Source organism: Cetorhinus maximus, chromosome 2 (genome assembly GCF_964194155.1).
Source record: "Cetorhinus maximus chromosome 2, sCetMax3.hap1.1, whole genome shotgun sequence".
Taxonomy (NCBI): Eukaryota; Metazoa; Chordata; class Chondrichthyes; order Lamniformes; family Cetorhinidae; genus Cetorhinus; species Cetorhinus maximus.
The window spans coordinates 154,279,131-154,298,353 of NC_135880.1; the positions used below are offsets into that span (position 1 = coordinate 154,279,131).

At 42.9% G+C, this 19,223-nt stretch overlaps 1 protein-coding gene across 2 annotated transcripts in view; it reads left to right on the forward strand.

Moving 5' to 3' along the window:
• The first annotated feature begins 5,943 nt into the window (after positions 1–5,943).
• zdhhc21 (zDHHC palmitoyltransferase 21) overlaps positions 5,944–19,223 on the forward strand; it is a 221,781-nt gene continuing 208,501 nt past the window's right edge. The window contains exons 1-2 of one of the 2 annotated variants that reach the window (XM_078570528.1): positions 5,944–6,280; positions 16,336–16,553. In XM_078570528.1, coding sequence (XP_078426654.1) covers positions 16,400–16,553 — 154 coding nt within the window. In that variant the 5' untranslated portion in view covers positions 5,944–6,280; positions 16,336–16,399. Of the gene's footprint in view, positions 6,281–6,379; positions 6,654–16,335; positions 16,554–19,223 lie in introns of those variants that run through there. The other variant, XM_078570529.1, reaches the window with a different exon arrangement.

Here is a 19,223-nt window from a genome sequence, read left to right on the forward strand (position 1 = left end):
CACTTCTGTTTCAGCTGAGTGAAAACGTACCCCAGATTTTTCACAGCAGCAGTTTTTTGTATTGAATGGGGATTCCTTTTGACACAAGGTAAGAAAACACAGAAAGATTAAAGCTCTGATTATAAATCACATATTAATATGGAATCCATTGTACTTACTTGTTTACTTAGTCTTATTGCTGTCACTACAGAACAATAAGTTTGTAACTGTATGTCAACCCTTCCCAGCCTCTTGCCTGAAGTGTTGAATTTTTCAGACATATTCACCCTGGCATTCTTTCAGTGGCAAGTGTGCCCCTGTACTCATGCAAATCTATGCAATATGGAAACTGTGGTGTCCTATCCCCGCATCCTACTTCTTGCACATTTGTTCCCAGTGATCCTTCATGTGAAGTCCCTTTCTCTTGCCTAGCATTTAAAGTATGTGTGGTCACAGTATTTGAGCTGGAACTTTGCAAAGAAGTGATCAAGTGAAACTGTATCTTTAGGAAGACTGGCTTCCTCTTGTAGAAGTGACAGAGATGTGTCCATATCTTTAGTGTGGACTGAAGGAGAGGAACAAGGAACATTTAGTGTGAAAAGAGAGCAGAGAAAGAAGTGGTTGGTGAAGCCATCTGTAGCTTGTTATACAGAACGAATAGGGTGAAATAGAATAAAGGGGGAGATAAGCTGAAAAACTGGAAGGATTGGGTATCCATGGTGAAACAAAAATTGGGCACATGGGAGCAAAGTTCCCTCTCCATTGCAGGTAAGAACTTCATCATCAGGTGCGAGGCGATCCCGATGTCACTGTACACAGCGCAGGTCTGGCCCACATCCCACTCCTGCACAGTGGTGATTACTCAAGCCATCTTTCACTTTGTTTGGAGATCAAAAATAGATTGGGTTTTAAGGGACATGATATACAAGTCTCCAGACAAGGGGTGGGGGAAGAAACATACCCAATGTTACCCTCATCCTGATGGTCACCTTTGTGTGCAGCTGCATCAAGCTGTGCATAGTCCCTCAGTACGCAAATACCGAGTGTCACTGTGCTGACATGCTATCTGTCCCAGGTGCTGTGAAGAATGCCTCTGACCATGTTGTCATGGAACCCTCCAAGCAGTTGGACTGTGCTGTGCTACCTGTCCTTTGCGGAGAAGTTTATGCAAAAAGCATCTTTGACAACAAGTGGTCTGCACATAATATCCTTGAGGCCCTGCAGGGAAAGGATATGGTGGGTTGTAATAATTATAGTTTTGATAAACGTAGGGCTGTTGCTTTAAGAATAATCATGTGTTGTAAGATCACATGAGATGTGTTAACCAATCAGTTGGCACTGTGGGGAACCTCTAGGAGGGAGTTCTTCTTTAGTTATAGAGTTTGATGCACATATGTGGCTGCTGCTGCTGTCTTGTAAATAAAGTTCAATGTTTCCACCAAGAAAAGTTGCCTGGAAAATCGACTCTATAACACGGATCCTGTTGGATGGTTCCTCGAGCAAACTATAAAATCATTTGGCAGAATACCTCATTGTGAGAACTTTCAAACAAGCACCAAGGTGTAGCATCAGATCCCATCAGATCCTTCCTGCATGCCCAGAGTCTCAGCCCCTCCTCATGTTGCCCTCAAGGGGGTTGTGGTGTGAAAGAGACCATTGTCCACCTCCTTCTGGAATGTGCCTTTGTAAAGAAGGTCTTTGTTGAGGTTCATCCTGAGCAGCCCCGTGCTGCAGGACTCTATGCTCTATGGGCTGTTCCCAGGGATGCACACTGGGATAAATATCAGGGGTATCCAGAGAACCATCAATTTAGTGAAAGCTGCTCTTTGCTCTGTCTAAAACTTGCTGGTCTTTGATTGCAAAGAGTTGTCCATGATCGAGTGTTGCAGACTGGCACATTCCAAGGTGCAGGACTACATGCTGAGGGACACTGCAAGAGCACAATGGGGAAAGGCCACCTTCTAAGATCTTTTAGCCATAGTACATCAAGAGGCTGGAAACTGGGTAAAACCCCTTGGGCTGTATGTTTGACATGTAATGAATCTTGTAAATATTAATTGTAAATGTAAATCTAGCAAGTAACACACACTATTGAAAGAAACTGATTTGGTTTCCACCTAGTGTAATACCAACTTTGAATGGTCATGAAGTGTACTTATATAAATTTTATGAATAAAGTATATTTTTGGAAAAAGCAGATAAGCTGTAAAGAACCATGAGTGACATGTCCTCTAGCATTTTGAGTCACCACATTTATGAATCTGGCCGTGGTCTTGACAGCCTGTATACTTTCTTCAAGGGGACTGCAGGCAGACTTGGTCAACTCCACTTGCAGTCTACCAGGAGATTTGGCAATCTTCTTCTGCAAGAATGGTGTGCGTTAGTGACAGCCTTGTGAGTTGCATACAAAATATGTTTACCGTATGTATACCTGATGTGAGATGTGAAGGCTGCAAAATTGTGTTAGTCTGAGGAGAAAGAGGTGTTGTGAAGTGCAGTAATTTTTTTAAAATGTAGGAGAGTGAATGGAAATGTGGAATGTGATTAATCTTAGGCCGGAGGTAGTGGAGGTATGAGAAGAGAGTAAGTGTTTTTACTTGGTGTTTAGTGAAGATATAAACTTTTTGTAATACAAATGCAAGATACTGTGGGTGCTGGAATTCTGAAATAAAAACAATAAAACTCAGCAGGTCTGGCAGCATTTATGGAGAAACAATTTCAGTTCAATGACCTCTCATCATAAAGTGGCTATCCAGTCTGCATTCAGTCTCCCCAGTGTAGGGGAGACCACATCGTTAGCAGCAAACACAGTATACTAAAATGAAAGAAATACAAGCAAATCACTGTTTCACTTGGAAGGAGTGTTTGGGGCCTTGGGCGGTGAGAAGGGAGGAGGTGAAAGGGCTGGTGTTGCATCCCCTACAGTTGCACAGAAAGGTACTATAGGGAAGGGGTGACTCACCCCTTTGTGGAACATCTCTGTTCGGTCCACAAGCATGACCCTGAACTTTCGGTTCTTTGTCATTTTAGCATCTTATCTTTTGACTCACTCCCCTACAGCCTTCTGGACTCAACATTGAATTCATACGAACATACGAACTAGGAGCAGGAGTAGCATTAGGCTACTCGGGCTTTCGAGCCTGCTCCGCCATTCAACAAGATCATGGCTGATCTGACTATAACCTCCTGCCTACCCTGGTAACCTTTCACCCCATTGTTTATCAAGAATCTATCTATATCTCCCTTGAAAACATTCAAAGACTCTGCTTCCACTGCCTTTTGATAGTTCCAAAGACTCACTACCCTCTGAGAGAAAAAAATTCTTATTTCTGTCTTAATTGGGCGACCCCTTATTTTTAAACAGCGGCCTCTGTTTCAACAACTTTAGATCATAACCTCTGCCTTCATCTTGGTCTATGTGTTATTTTCTCTTTTTTTGTTGTTTTGCTGAGTTAGTCTCGTCTTTTTTCTTTCGTTATCTCTTCATGTTACATTCAAATGGTTTTATACAGCCATTCATTCCTCATTTGGACACAACCTTTGTTTCTTTACTATATTCATTGCCACTTTCTTTGGCTGTTACATAATGAAATCCTTTGTTATTTAATCTCCCCGGCCTCCACTCTATGACAGACCTTCTCCTTTGTTCTTCCTTCCCGCCCCCAAACTTCCACAGAATCACAGAATCTTAATGGCACAGAAGGAAGCCATTTGGCTCATCATGTCTGCACCGACTCTCCAAATCAGCATTATGATCTAGTGCCATTGCCCTGCCTTTTCCCCGTACCCTTGCACATTGTTTCTATTCAAATAATCATCTAATGCCCTCTTGAATGCCTCGATTGAACCTGCCTCCACCTCAATTCCAGGCAGTGCATTCCAGACCCGAACAACTCGTTGTGTGAAGAAGTTTTTTCTCACATCACACTTGCTTCTTTTGCAAGTCACTTTAAGTCTGTGCCCTCTCGTTCTTGATCTTTTTACGATTGGGAACAGCTTCTCCCTATCTACTTTGTCCAGCCCCCTCATGATTTTGAACATATCTATCAAATCTCCTCTTAGCCTTCTTCTCTCCAAGGAGAACAGTCCCAACCTCTCCAATCTATCCTCACAGCTGAAGTTTCTCATCCCTGGAGCCATTCTTGTAAACCTCTTCTCCACTCTCTCCAATAATATGGAGCCCAGAGCTGTACACAATATTTCAGCTGAGGTCTAACGAGTGTTTTACATAAATTCAGCATAAACTCCTTGCTCTTGTACTTTATGCCCCTATTAATAAAGCCCAGGATACTATATGCTTTATTAAGTGCTCTCTCCACCTGTCCTGCCACCTTCAATGATCTATGTACATATGCACCCACGTCTTTCTGCTCCTGCACCCACTTCAAAATTTCAGCCCTTATTTTATATTGTCTGTCTATGTTCTTCCTACCAAAATGCATCACCTCACACTTCTCCGCATTGAACTTCATCTGCCACCTATTCTGCCCACTTCAACAACTTGTCTATGTCCTCTTGAAGTTCCACACTGTCCTCCTCACAGTTCACAACACTCCCAAGTTTTGTATCATCTGCAAACTTTGAAATTGTCCCCTGCACACCAAGATCTAGATCATTAATATATATCAGGAAAAGCAAGGGTCCCAATTCCTTGGGGAACTCCACTTCCTCCAACTTGAAAAATATCCATTCACCATTACTCTCTGCTTCCCTATTTATCAGTCAAATCCATATTGCTACTGTGTCTTTTATTCTATGAGCAATAACTTTTCTCACAAGCCTGCTCTGTGGCACTGTATCAAATGCCTTTTGAAAGTCCATTTACACCACATCAACAGCATTACCGTCAGCCTTTTCTGTTACCTCTTCAAAAAACTCCAGCAAGTTAGTTAAACACAATTACCTCTTTAGAAATCCATGCTGGCCCATTCTTATCAACCCATATTTTTCTATTCTATTCTATTCTGAATAATTGTTTCTAGAATTTTGCCCACCAAGCTGTCCACTGGCTTAAAAACTCTTACATTTCCACCTTTCTTGAGTTTGGATGCAAGGTCATTGACCTGAAAGGTGAACTCTGCTTTTCTCCATGTTGCCTGACCTGCTGAGTTTTCCCAGCATTCTTTTGTTCTTATTATAAACTTCCACATTGCAGTCAGATTCTGGGAGTTAAGCTAAAAGCAAAATATTGTGGATACTGGAAATCTGAAACAAAAACAGAAAATGCTGGAGAAACTTAGCAGTTCTGAATGTATCTGTGGAGAGAGAAACAGAGTTGACGTTTTGAGTCTGCATGACCCTTCTTCAGAGCTCTGAATAGCGCATGTTGTACACCTGAATCAGGATAATGTGCACACTCGAATATTGCATCCAGCCTTGGGAAACAGGCGGGAGCAGTGCAGACCCGTTTTTCCACATGATTGAATTTCTATGCCTACATCTTTGTGTTGACTATTTTAAATCAGTCATTGAATTTCAAATGTTAACATAAACGCATAGCAAAAATCCTTTCGTATTCCCTTCAGCTGCATTAACCGCCCAAAAGCAGTGGGAGGGTCAGAATTCAAACATCGCAAATTTTGTTTTGTAAGGCACAACTGTTGGTCTCCAAGCTCAGTGCAAAGCTGTCTAGATTTCTAAAGATTGAGGTAAATCTTGACGTTGTGCAAAATTCTGAAAGGATTGAATTCATTTTTTAAGGGTAAAAAAAATGGGGAGGCGTTAAATATTAGAGTCGAGATCTTACCCCCCTCCGCCCTCCACTGTGTGTCCACATATTTGTAAAGGGATGCTAGTTTAATTTTAAATGAAAATTGATCCTTGTGAAAGAATTCTAACGGTTTAGCAATCCTGAGAGGCATTGCTGCCACCCCCCCCCCCCTCTCTCCGAGGCTCCACCCTGTCCATTTTTATTTACCAATTGCCTGTGTGTGTCAGTAAACATCAGTTTACCTGTAGTAAGGGAAACAAACTATAATAGTCTTTACGATTAAACACGGGTACGTCATATGGACAGTCTCAAAATGTTCTTTCTCTCCGAACTAAATGAACAAGTGCAGTGTTTTGTGGTTTAATTTACAAACCCTCCCGGACAAAAAATCTCCCCGGATTTGAGCAGCCGCTGGTTTGATAAGTAAGTGTCTGCGCCTCCTGCTGGTATTTGTCTCTCTCTCTCTCTCTCTCTCTCGGTGACAGTTTGGTCGCGGCAGGCTTTTGTTGTAAGTTGTGATCCCGGAAGCGGTGTTGAGCGGCTGGTCTCAGTGGTGTGATGGTATCGGGGCCGCTGGGGAGAGTGAGGCCGGTAAGAACAGGAGGGGAAGGTGGGGGCGGGTTACTGGGGAAAGAGAGAGGGGGTGGGGGAGTGTTTGTCACTCTGTGTGATGTTGGGGGGGTGGGGGGCAGCCAGCCTGGCGGAAAGCGGCGCTCACCGGCTGGCAATGGACAGCATGTCACAGGGAAACCCGGCGACAGAGCCTCGGAATGGGAACCTGGGGCCAATTGTCACTCGGGTATTTAGGATCAGGGCCGCCGGGCAGCTGCCCCCCACCCCCGACCCTCCCTCACAGTGAGCACGGATCCACAGAAATAGAAGACGGGAGCAGGAGGTTATTACACTGAGGTGGAGCGGCTGAGGGGAACACAGCGATTGACAGACCACATTGTGCATTTGTCAAGTGGGCGAAAGCCACTCAGTTGAGCCAATGCGCGATGACCCGGTGCACAGCGTTGCACTCTCCTGTCTGCTGTGTGGCTATTAACCTACCGAGAACCAGAACTGTGTGTATTTCCTGGGTTCAGTAAATGCCTCTCTAATTCCATGGGCAGCTTTTCTACGGTTAATCTCTGTAGAGGATACATGTTGGAATCTGGTGATTGGCGGAAACCAATCCTTATGGGGAAATCTGATGGGCCCGATTTTATCTTTGGTTTGACTGGGTTAAAATCGGGTTCGAACATCGTTTCTAATTGTTTCATATTCTAGCCATTTTCTATAAAATGTTTATATAATATGTTTTAAACAAGACTATTTTGACATTTCTGAATTAGTCTGAAAATCAGCAATTGAATGGGGCAGTTTTTAATGAATAGGGCATGTGTGCTTTAGGTTATGTTTTGGGGTGAGTTTCCCTCAGTTGAGGTCTTGAGTGAAGATGACTCTGATACAATAGGGGGAAATTTTTTTTATCAAGGATGAGTGGTTGGGATTGGGGTGGTGTAAATGGGTAAAAATTTTAAATGCAACAGTAAACTGACTCCAACCCATCAACTTCTGGGTTTATCTGAGGCAGGATAAGGGACAGGCAGCCAACTCGCTCCCAGGTCCCTCATGGTAAACTGGTACAGAAGGTAAAGTTGCACGGGATCACAGGTGAGCTGGCGGGATGGATACAGAATTGGCTTGGTCATAGAAGACAGAGGGTAGCAGTGGAAGGGTGCTTTTCTGAATGGAGAGCTGTGACTAGTGGAGTTTTGCAGGGATCAGTGCTGGGACCTTTGCTGTTTGTCGTATACATAAATGATTTGGAGGAAAATGTAACTGGGCTAATTAGTAAGTTTGCAGACGACACTAAGGTTGGAGGAGTTGCAGATAGTGAAGAGGATTGTCAAGGGATATAGATCGGTTGGAGACTTGGGCGGAGAAATGGCAGATGGAGTTTAATCTGGACAAATGCCAGGAAATGCATTTTGGAAGGTCTAATACAGGCAGGAATTATACAGTAAATGGCAGAACCCTTAAGTGCATTGACGGGCAGAGGGATCTGGGTGTACAGGTCCACAGGCCACTGAAAGTGGCAACGCAGGTGGATAAGGTAGTCAGGAAGGCATATGGCATGCTTGCCTTCATAGGCAGGGGTATTGAGTATAAAAGCTGGGAAGTCATGCTGCAGCTGTATAGAACCTTGGTTAGGCCACACTTGGAATATTGCGTGCAATTCTGGTCGCCACATTACCAGAAGGATATGGAGGCATTGGAAAGGGTGCAGAGGAGGTTTACCAGGATGCTGCCTGGTGTGGAGGTTATTAGCTATGAGGAGAGGTTGGAGAAACTCGGATTGTTCTCACTAGAGCGACGGAGATTGAGGGGCGACTTGATAGAAGTTTACAAAATTATGAGTGGCATGGACAGAGTGGATAGTCAGAAGCTTTTTCCAGGATGGAAGAGTCAATTACTAGGGGACATAGATTTAAGGTGAGAGGAGAAAACTATAAAGGTGATGTGCGGGGCAAGTTTTTTACGCAGATGGTAGTGAGTGTCTGGAATTCACTGCCAGAGTAGGTGGTGGAAGCAGGTACGATAGTGATGTTTAAGAGGCAGCTTGATAAATAGATGAATAGGATGGGAATAGAGGGATACGGACCCCGGAAGTGCAAAATGTTTTAGTTGACGGGCAACATGATCGGCGTAGGCTTGGAAGGCCGAAGGGCCTGTTCCTGTGCTGTACTTTTCTTTGTCCTTTGTTCTTGTTCTAATACTTTAAATATACTAATAAGGCCTCTGATTTAAAAAGCCTGCTTTTCAGGCTTAACTGGGATTCTTAAGCCTCGGAAAGCCTGGTAGTTGCAGTGACATGAATACTCCCTCGGGGAGAGGGCACCTGCCTCCATAGCACTCCTAATGGGCCGAGAGGAGCAGGAGTGTTTCCTCCCAGCTCCCCACCATCAGAGTGTTACCCCCCCCAACCCATTCAACTCCTCCACTTGGGATCTAACATCAGGATTGGGGACCATAACCCCCCTCATCCCCGAGGTGGGGGTTGGACTCCCACCAGGGTTGGGGATTGAACAGCCTCCATTCTGGATTGGACACTTTCTCCCAACCCTGTGTTAGAGATCTGACCTACCTCGCCCTGTAGCCTCTTTTGGCATCCTCCCTGCTCAGCAGAATCTCAATCAGACCATTTGGCCCATCATGCCTGTGCTGGCTCTTTGAAAGAACTGTGCATTAGTCTCATATTCACCTGCCACTTCCCATAGAACTGCAATTTTTTTCCAATTCCCTTTTGAAAGTTATTGCAGCTGCTTCTAGAACTCTTCAAGGCAACATATTCCAAATCACAACAATCCATTGCATAAAAAACATTCTCCATCTTTCCTCTGGTTCTTTTGCCAATTACCTCAAATCTGTGCCATCTGGTTACTGATCCTTGTGCCACTGGAAACAGCTTCTGCTTGTTTACATTATCAAAACTCTCCATGATTTTGAACACCTGTATTAAATAGCTTCTTAACTTTCTTTGATCTAAGGAGAACAATCTCAGCTTCTTTCTGCAGTCTGTAACTAAAGTTTTTGCACCCTTTCTACCAATCGAGAAAATCTCCTCTGCATCCACTGTAAAACCTTGACATTTTTCCTAAAGTGCAGTTGCCAGAATTGGGCACAGTACTCGAGCAGTGTTTTATAAAGGTTTAACATAACTTCCTTGCTTTTCTTCTCCATACCTCTGGTTATAAAGCTAAGAATTCAGTATGTGTTTTCAGCCACCTTCTCTCAATTTCTGACAGCTTCAAAACATTCTGTACCTCAATCCCCAGGTCCCTCTGTTCCTCTACCCACTTTAAAATTCTACCATTTAGTTTATACTGCCTCTCCACACTTTCTATCAAAATCATCACCTCACACTTCTCTGTGCCAAATTGCATCTGCCATGTGCCTGCCCATATGATAAGTTAATAGTTATTAAAAAGGGGGTGGGGGCTGTTCTGTATAATTTTTAATAATTTAAGCTATTGTTGCTAACAGACTCTTTTTACTGGCACCATGGGGTAATTCATCTTTCCATTTGAATCATAGATTAGGAAATGTGGAAGGCTATCACAGGCTTGCAATGTTGATTGACAATTCAGTGAGCCAATCCTTCTCATTCTGCCCCCACCCAACACTCACAAACTTAAGGCAAAGAACAGATCTCTGCCTTATAGAGGCACCTACTGCTTGCACTGCATGGAGGCAGCAATAGGAAGTTGCTTTCATTTTTAAAAAGTTTCAACCAGCACACTTTCTGAGGTTAGCTAGAGAAGTGAGCCTTTATTTATAGTGTTGATATATTATATTTTAATCATTTTTCAGAGCTGAGATGCAGGAATTTAATTGTTTTCACCATGAAAACTGTAAATTGTTAGTTGGTTGAATTTTATGCAAACAAAACCAGTTGTTAAGTTTGTAGTTGTGACTTGTTTCAATGTCATACTTTTTAGTTCATCTTCTGTAATGTCAGTATTGATATATGCAGCAAATATTTTCAGTTAACCAACTCTGGCCTGTTATATTTTTAACTGCTGGATATTGACCAGTAAAAGATGTGTTCTCAATTCAATGGATGTGAGGTCCAATTGTAATGATGCTAAAGAATATATAGTTGAAAATCTTAAAACTCTGGCCTTGTTATTTAATATCCTGTTCCTTCTCTTCTCCCCACCCTCCCATCCCCCAACACGCATGCACAAACATGCAGGCACACACACAAGAGGAATGTAGTACTTTTGGTGAGGATGACAATTGGACAGACACATCATAAGTGGTACTGGCATGCATTTGAGGATTGTGTGCAGAAAATTGGGGAGCTGAATGTGCTGGTACCTGATTAGATGAGGATTGTGTGCTATATGGGTGTGTGGCATAGCATGGAACTGGAGAACCGTGCCATCCACAGAGTGATGTAAAGGGTGATATGACAAGGGACCTGGGGTAGCCTAAGATTGTGCTGTGACTTGTGTAGAAGTAAGCATGGTGTTAGCTCAGAGTCTGGGCTATGCTATGTACATATGTAAATAGTTATGTGTTACCAGTAAATACTAATATTCAACCTTACGAGCCTCTGAACCTCTTAGTGAGACCTGCTAAACAAACCCATACAACATGGTGGCAGCTCATGAATGAACCCAGAACTGGAGGAGCTGGTGAATGATCCGGAACCTGAAAACCTAAAGGAACAGCATCCTGACCTGACTGAAGTACACCTGAACTGAAGAGACAAGTGGAGATCGACTAAAAAGAAGCTCTATTGCAGAAGTGGAGGCTGAAAGGCTGGAGAAAAATCCACTGTGCAGCTAAAGGACTCCTCCAGAGCACACAGAGGTCCATTGTGAATCCCAATCGATTGCAGAGTCAAAGGACCTGACAAGAGTGAGCAAAAAAAATCAGTTCTAAGGCTGAACCTGCCTTTAAACGTCTTCAGGCTGGAGTCAGAGTTTTCCATTTTGTTAATCACCTTGGCCAGCCCGAGTTCAGAGATGGCGCCATGCCATGTGGCAGCTGAGCTCCATTGAAAAAAAACAAAGTTTTAAAAACTCAGCCAAAGCCGGGAATCACCTTTTAAATTGCCCAATATACTCTGAAAATGCTTTAAAGGGACCAAACATTTAATTTAAAGACTGCTGCAAAAATTGGTCCCTTTGAAATCAGTCTGCAGAAGCCTGCCAAAACCCAATAAGCGAGGGAAGAAGAATTGAAAAAAAGGTTGCTGCAGGGCCACCTTTAAAAGAGAAACAAGATGTAAAACTATATTCCCCTGAGCTGATAAATAGCTATGGATAATGAGTCAACCCTACCAGGTCAATTTGGGTTGATACAAGGGCCAGACCAGATGAAAAATCGGACGTCATGGAGAAGAAAATTTTTAAGTTACTGGAGTACATCAGGATTAAGTAGGAAATCAGAAGAAGTCCAAGTTAATGCGTTTTTATGCTCTTGGTGAATTTGCTGATGAAGTAATGCGAATACAAGGCATTGATGAATTCTCAGTCAGCTTTGATGAGATACTAAAAGCCTTTGGCAAGTATTTTAATCTTCAAGTGGTGGAGTGCACAGAGCTTAAAAAAAGGGATAGAATACCCAATAAAGTAACAAAAGGGCAAAAGACAATATTCAAGCAACCATGTGATGGTGGCACACCATGCCAATGCAATGCGATGCTTGAGCCAAAGCGTTTAGTGCAGAGGAAAGCCAGTAGGCTTAAGAGTATAACTTTTTGAAAATGCCAACACATTACCCCAACTGCAACAGCAGGTGGCAGTGCTAAGCGGGTAGCTGGCTCTATATGAAGTAAAAGCCAGAGAGCGTTCCAATCTGTGAGCAGATAATGAAGCCATGAGTAGCATGATTATAGATTGAAACAAGTTAAGACTTCACCAGGGTCAGATCTGCCTAACAGTGAAACCAAAATGAAGAACAAGGACAAAGCTCTGCTGCAGGTGAAGAAAGAAAATACAGGAATAAGATCGGAAAGTGTAAATCTGAAGCTGAAGATCAAGAAACCAGAAGGGAATGAATAGGATGCTCAAATGTATTGAGGATCACTGAGTTGTTGAAAGATGGAATGGCTGAAATGAAAGTCAAGAACTGAGAATTTCAAGAAAAAGTTGAACAGTTGTGCGAAAAAGTAGAAATTCTCACAAAGGAAAGTGAAGAGTCTCAGGAACAATTAGCAGAAGTAAAATTACGGAATGTGAGCTTGAAGGAATTGCTGATGAATCAGAACAGTTGGTTGAATGCGGAATTAACAGCCAAAATTGATTAAATTCTTGAACTTCGATCCAATCTAAAGAGCATGAAAGATGAGATGCTCAGTATGGAAGAGCAAGCCCAGACTTTAAAAGCAGGTAAGAAAAATTCTATGGATCAGATCGAGGATCTAATGAGTGAATTGAAAAAATCTAAAAAACAGTCAGTGTCCATGGAAGAAAGATTCCAAAAGGAAGTGAATGCCTAGGTAACGTTGTTAAGCTTGTATAAGGGTTCCACAGGTAACTCTCAAACAAAGACAACTGAACTCACTAGAATAGTTGCCAAGCTGAATCAAAAGATTAATAAGCTTGAAAAAGAATTGGAAAATAAGATAGTAAACAAATATTTGGATGACATTGTGAAACAAGTGGAAATGAATTTTTGAAACGTCAACTTCCAGGACAAGAAAACCCGTGTTAATACTATGAGGGAACAGAGTGAACACTTGCCCTGAAAGGAACAGAACAAGCCTATGGTGTCTGACAAAGCAGTTGGGTGGTTGATAAAGGCAAGGAGTGTAAAAAGCAAATCAGACAACCAAGTGCCAGAAACACAGAATATTACGATTCAAACTCGAAATCAACAAAGCTCACTCAAAGCAACTAAGTCTATGATTCCTCCAAATTTGACCAGAATGCAACCTGGAAGGACTGACAAGCCTCCAGACTAACTGAATTTATAAAGTCAGAGACAGGGACAGAAGGGGTAGCACGTAAATAAAGATTATACTGTAAATTTATTGGCTAAAGACTGCGGGGGAGGTGTGGCATAAGGGTGAATGTGGTACTGGAGAACAGTACCACCCACAGTGTGATGTGAAACATCACATGACAAGGGCCCTGGGGCCGTCAAAGAGTATGCAGAGACCTATGTAGGAGTAGGCATGGTGTTAGCTCATAGTCTGGGCTATACTATATACATATATAAATAGTTATGAGTTACCAATAAGCATAGTTGTTCAACCTTACAAGCCTCTGAGCCTCTTAGTGAGACCTGAACAAATCCTTACAACAGATTGAAGTGACTAGCAGTGGGGGAGGTGAGGTTGAGGGGAGAGTGAGGATGAAAGGATGCGTCTTTAAACAGAACGTTAGGTGCTGATGAAAGTGGGCGTGAATGGAGTACACGTGACAAAACAGAGAGGGGGTGCACTACAGGATGTAGAAATCAGGCATTCCTACCTGCCCAATATGTTGCACCTTTTTTGTCTGTTTTTGGCTATTCCCTGCTCTGTTGCTGTCTGTTTGTTAATATCAGGGCCAGTGTGTCTGCATTATGATGAGTTTTCATGTCTTAATTATTGGGATGAGTTTGAATGCCTATAGATTTTAATGTATTATATTATTATAAAATTTTAACAAATTGTTTTTTGTTCATTTCTGGCAAACCTTTCTTCTCCTCTTTCATGGCCACAGATTTGAGTCCACATTATAACATAACCCCAAACCCTCCCTGGCAGAAATAAGGGAGATTTGGGTTGGGCACCAATCTTACATCCCACTTGATTTTACGCTCCATTGCAGTTGGAACTTTGTGGCTGCAAATGTCACCTTTCATCAGCAGTCAATATATAAATTTGTGCAATGGCCGTTGTTTCGGTTCTGCTGCAGTTAGCCTGAAGTTTGCTCAGCAATGTGAGCTGTGCAAATTCAAAACACACCAGATTGAATAACCTGGAAGTGCCTAGAGTACTGTGTGCAGTTTTGATCTCCTAATTTAAGGAAGGATATATTTGCCTTGGTGGCGGTGCAGCAGAGGTTCATTAGATTGAGTTCTGGAATGAGAAGGTTTTCTTGTGAGGAACGATTGCATAGAATTGGCTTACCATAAACTGCAGCGTGTAAGACGACCCCATTTTTCTGGCCCCAAAAATCATGTTTTTGCATTTATTTAGCTTATAATCAACGCCCCTTTTAGCCGAGACATGCTGGATGGGGGTAGGGGTGGGAGGGGTAGAGGGGTGGGTACCCCCGAAAAGATTTGATTTTTTCATCAAAGCTTCCACGTTTACACTGACAACACATATCTCTGTCTCTTCCACCTGCCTGGACCCTTCCACTGGCTCTGTATTGTCAGACTGCTTGTTTGACATCCAGACATGGAATGAGCCACAGTTTTCTTCATTGTCCTCAGCCACCATCTCAAAGACCATTCCTTCATCACTGATTCCATCCCTCGCCCTGGTCACTTTTCACAAGCATGATATTGGAGCTGAGCTCCTAATCCCATACCTTTTCAAGAAGATTGTTTATTTCCACCTTGATAACATCGAAGTGCCTCAGCCCATTTGCCGCGGAAACCCTCATCACTTTCATCTTTAACCATTCCATTGCTCTTCTGATATGTCTCCCAGCTTCCAAATATTTACAAACTTCCACTTAACCAAAACTCTGCTGTCCCATTCTATCCCGCACCATGTCCACTTCACCCATTAGTCCCATACTTACTCACCTACATTGGTTTCCAGTTTCTCCAAAGCTTCAAATTTAAGAAGTTATATTTTAGAATTTGTATTTATATAGTGCCTTTCATGACCTTGTGTTGCCCCAAAGCACTTTGCAGTCACTTCTTTCCTGCCCTTCGAGGTGAAGATGCTCATGCTTTTCACCTGGGGTGTTTGGTAGGGTTCCTGTGAGTACGTAGATGACTGCTGAGGCCAATTTGTGCCTGGACATTTGTGCTGCAAATAGGACAGGATATCACAGATGATTGCATTTTGGATGAATTGCTAGCTTGGGATTTTCTCTCCTTGCGTTTTCTCTCTGCCTCTGATATGCACTTGCTTTTGAAGAAGGCTGCACTATTTTTCATTTGGTTGCGCCTGTTGCAGCAATCCTGGGCAAGCTTCTCCCAAGAGTCAAAGCCAATATAAAAAATATAAAGTGAAGCCTTCAGAGTGCAGCCTGTGTAGCACTTCCTTTGTTATGACAGCGGACTAACAGCCCCAATTATCAATGGGTAATTTTAACTTTTTAAGGAAGGCCTGTGTTTTTTAAAAGAAATACAAGCTAAGACACTCAAAGCTCAGCAGAATCCATAAACTAAAGAAAATAGGACAGCCTTCCAGCCACCCTACAGAACCAAGTGTCTCCAAACTAACTGCAAAACTGCCAAAATCAGCTCTACTGGGATCACCCAACTTTAAGGCTGCAGTGTACCACCATCCACACCTCATGGGTGTGCAAAGGACCGATTCGTATATCTTTTTTAAACTTTTATTTGGACTTTTAACTTCTCATTTCTGATCTGTGTGTATGTGGTTGCTTTTTTATTATTTTTTCTCAGGTTTTAGTAACTAATAAACTCTTTCTTTGACTCAAGAAAGCCTGGTTAAATTGGCTGCTTCTAAAAAATAAATACATTGGGACTAGGAAAAGGTATCCACAGAGGGAAGGGATCCGTTTTAAATTAACCTTGTTGTGACCAACCGAGGGTGTTGGGAGCATAACAAAATTGGAGTCCCATTTGGGAAGTTAGTAAATTGGGGGACCTTGCCTGGGAACCGGTCATAACACCTTTGACCAAGCAACTTAACCACTCCAAGCATAGCCAACTTTTCCAGTATATTGTGTCCATCAATTTTCACACCATCCATTCTGTTCGCATCCCCACTACCACCAACATTTTGTTAGCATCCTCTCCCTTAGTAAATACTGATTTAAAAAAAAAACACTCATTAAGTGTTCTAGCCTTGGCCTGCACCTCTAAGCATATGTCCCTTCTGCCTGCTGTTTGTACCTGTGATGAGAGGACCAGGAATGAGAGAGATAACTCTGAATGTTCACAAAAATAAAATAGATTAATTTATGTACAGTTAAATGTATTGATTTATTTTTGTATTGCTTTTCTAGGAGCAGGATACAGAATATAATTCATGAAATTCCAGCTGGCAGCCAGTGAAGCAACCTTCCTGTGATGGGGCTTCAAATTCATTTAGTCTATGACCCGCAGGGCTGGTGTTGTGTCAGCCTCATCACCTTTGTTTGGCTTTATAATACTCTCTACATTCCCAAACTTATACTCTTCCCTCACTATGAAGAGGAACACATTCCAGCTGCTGTGATAGTGCGTAAGTAGCATTGGTTTATTTTGCCCGTTTAACTGGACATCAGTTATTGCAGTTTAATACTAACTCACAGGTTAACAGTAAATGATAAACAGAACAATGTTACAATGCGACGCCCTCCCATTTAGGTAGGTCCTGTGTATGGAGATCATTCATTCCCAAGCATCTTTATTAGAAGGGAACGGGTCATAGAGTCATAGAGGTCTATAGCACAGAAAAAGGCCCTTCGGCCCATCGAGTCTACGCCGGTCAAACAAGTACCTAACTATTCTAACCCCATTTTCCAGCACTAGGCCCATAGCCTTGTATGCCATGGTAGCGCAGAGGTAGCATGGGAGACAGAAGCATAGTGGTAATGTTACTGGGCTAGTAATCCAGACACCCAGACTCATACTCCAGGGATACAAGTTCAAATCTCATCCCGGCAGCTGGCGGAATTTAAATTAAACTAATTAATAGAACCTGGAATAGAAAGCTAGCCTCGGTAATGGTCATAAAATACTTTCTAGTTCACAGTAGGAAATCTGCATCCTTAACTGGTTATGTTACACATGTTATTATGTCACTCCAAACTTACAAGAGTGTGCTTGACTCTTAATTGCCCTCCAAATGGCTTAGCAAATCACTCAGTTGTATCTAACTGCTAAAGAAAAGTTGAAAAGGAATAAAACTGGCTGGACCACCTGGCATTGACCTAGGCACCAGAAATGACAAAGGAACCCAGTCAACCCTGTAAAGTCATCCTCACCAACACCTGGGGGCTTGTGCCAGATTTTTTTTTCTTTATTATTTCGCGGGATGTGGGCACCACTGGCAAGGCCAGCATTTGTTTCACATCCCTAATTGCCTTTGAACTGAGTGGGTTGCTAGGCTGTTTCAGAGGGCAGTTATGAGCCAACCACATGGCTGTGGGCCTGGAGTTACATATCATCCAAACTAGGTAAAGACAGCAGATTTACTTCCCTAAAGGACCTTAGTGAACGAGATGGATTTTTACAACAATCGATGATAATTGTCATGGTAACCATTACTGAGTTAGAGAGAGTTGTCCCACAGACTGGTCAAGTAACAGCCTGACATAGCCATCCTCACCAAATCAAAGAACAAAGAAAAGTACAGCACAGGAACAGGCCTTTTGGCCCTCCAAGCCTGCGCCGATCATGTTGCCCGTCAACTAAAACATTTTGCACTTCCGGGGTCCATATCCCTCTATTCCCATCCTATTCATGTACTTGTCAAGCTGCCTCTTAAACACCAGTACCGTACCTGCTTCCACCACCTCCTCTGGCAGCGAATTCCAGACACTCACTACCCTCTGCATAAAAAAACTTGCCCCACACATCACCTTTATAGTTTTCTCCCCTCACCTTAAATCTATGTTCCCTAGTAATTGACTCTTCCACCCTGGGAAAAAGCTTCTGACTATCTACTCTGTCCATGCCACTCATAATTTTGTAAACTTCTATCAAGTCGCCCCTCAATCTCCGTCACTCTAGTGAGAACAATCTGAGTTTCTCCAACCTCTCCTCATAGCTAATAACCTCCAGACCAGGCAGCATCCTGGTAAACCTCCTCTGTACCCTCTCCAACGCCTCCATATCCTGGTAATTTGGCGACCAGAATTGCACGCAATATTCCAAGTGTGGCCCAAATCATAACCTACAGCCAATGCCCCACATTCCTCTATCACAATCCCTGGGTATGTTCTGTCCCACCAGCATAACAGACCCGCCAGAGATGGCAGCACAGTGGTATGCAGTCAGGAGGAAGTTAACTCCAGACCCATGAAATCTAATGCATCAGGTCAAACATGGGCAAGGAGACGTCCTTCTGATTACCACCTACCACCCTCCCTCAGCTAATGAATCAGTACTCCTCCATGTTGAACACCACTTGGAAGAAGTATTGAAGGTCTCAAGGGCACATAATGTACTCTGGCTGGGGGACTTCAATGTCCATCAATAAGAGTGGCTCAGTTGCACCACTACTGACTCAGTTCCTGAGGTTGCCAGACTGGTCCTGCGGCAGGTGGTGAGAGAACCAACAAGAAGTAAAAAGGAACTAACTAACCTCATCCTCACCAATCTACCTGTCGCAGATACATCTGTCCATTGGTAGGAGCGACCACCACACTGTCCTTGTGGAGACAAAGTCTTCACATTGAGAATACCCTCCACTGTGTCGTGTGGCATTACCAAGCTAAATGGGATGGATATAGAACAGATTTAGTAGCATCAGTGAGGTGCTGTCGGCCATCCGCTGTAGCAGAAATGGCTTAGAGTATCCCTCACTCTATCATTACCATCAAGCCAGAGGATCACACTGGTTCATGGGAATGTAGGAGGCATTACAAGAGCAGCACCAGGCATACCTAAAAATGAGGTACCAACCTGGTACCTACAACACAGGACTATATACATGCTAAACACCAGAAGAAGCATGTAACTGACAGAGCTAAGTGATCTGAAAACCAGTGGATAAGATCAATGCTCTGCATTCCTGTCATATCCAGTCATGAATGGTGGTGGACAATTAAACAACTAACCAGAGGAGGTAGCTTCACAAATATCCTCATCCTCAATGATGTAGGAACTCCGTTTCAATGCAAAAGACAAGGCTGAAGCATTTGCAACCATCTTCAGCCAGAATTGCCAAGTGAATGATCTAGCTTAG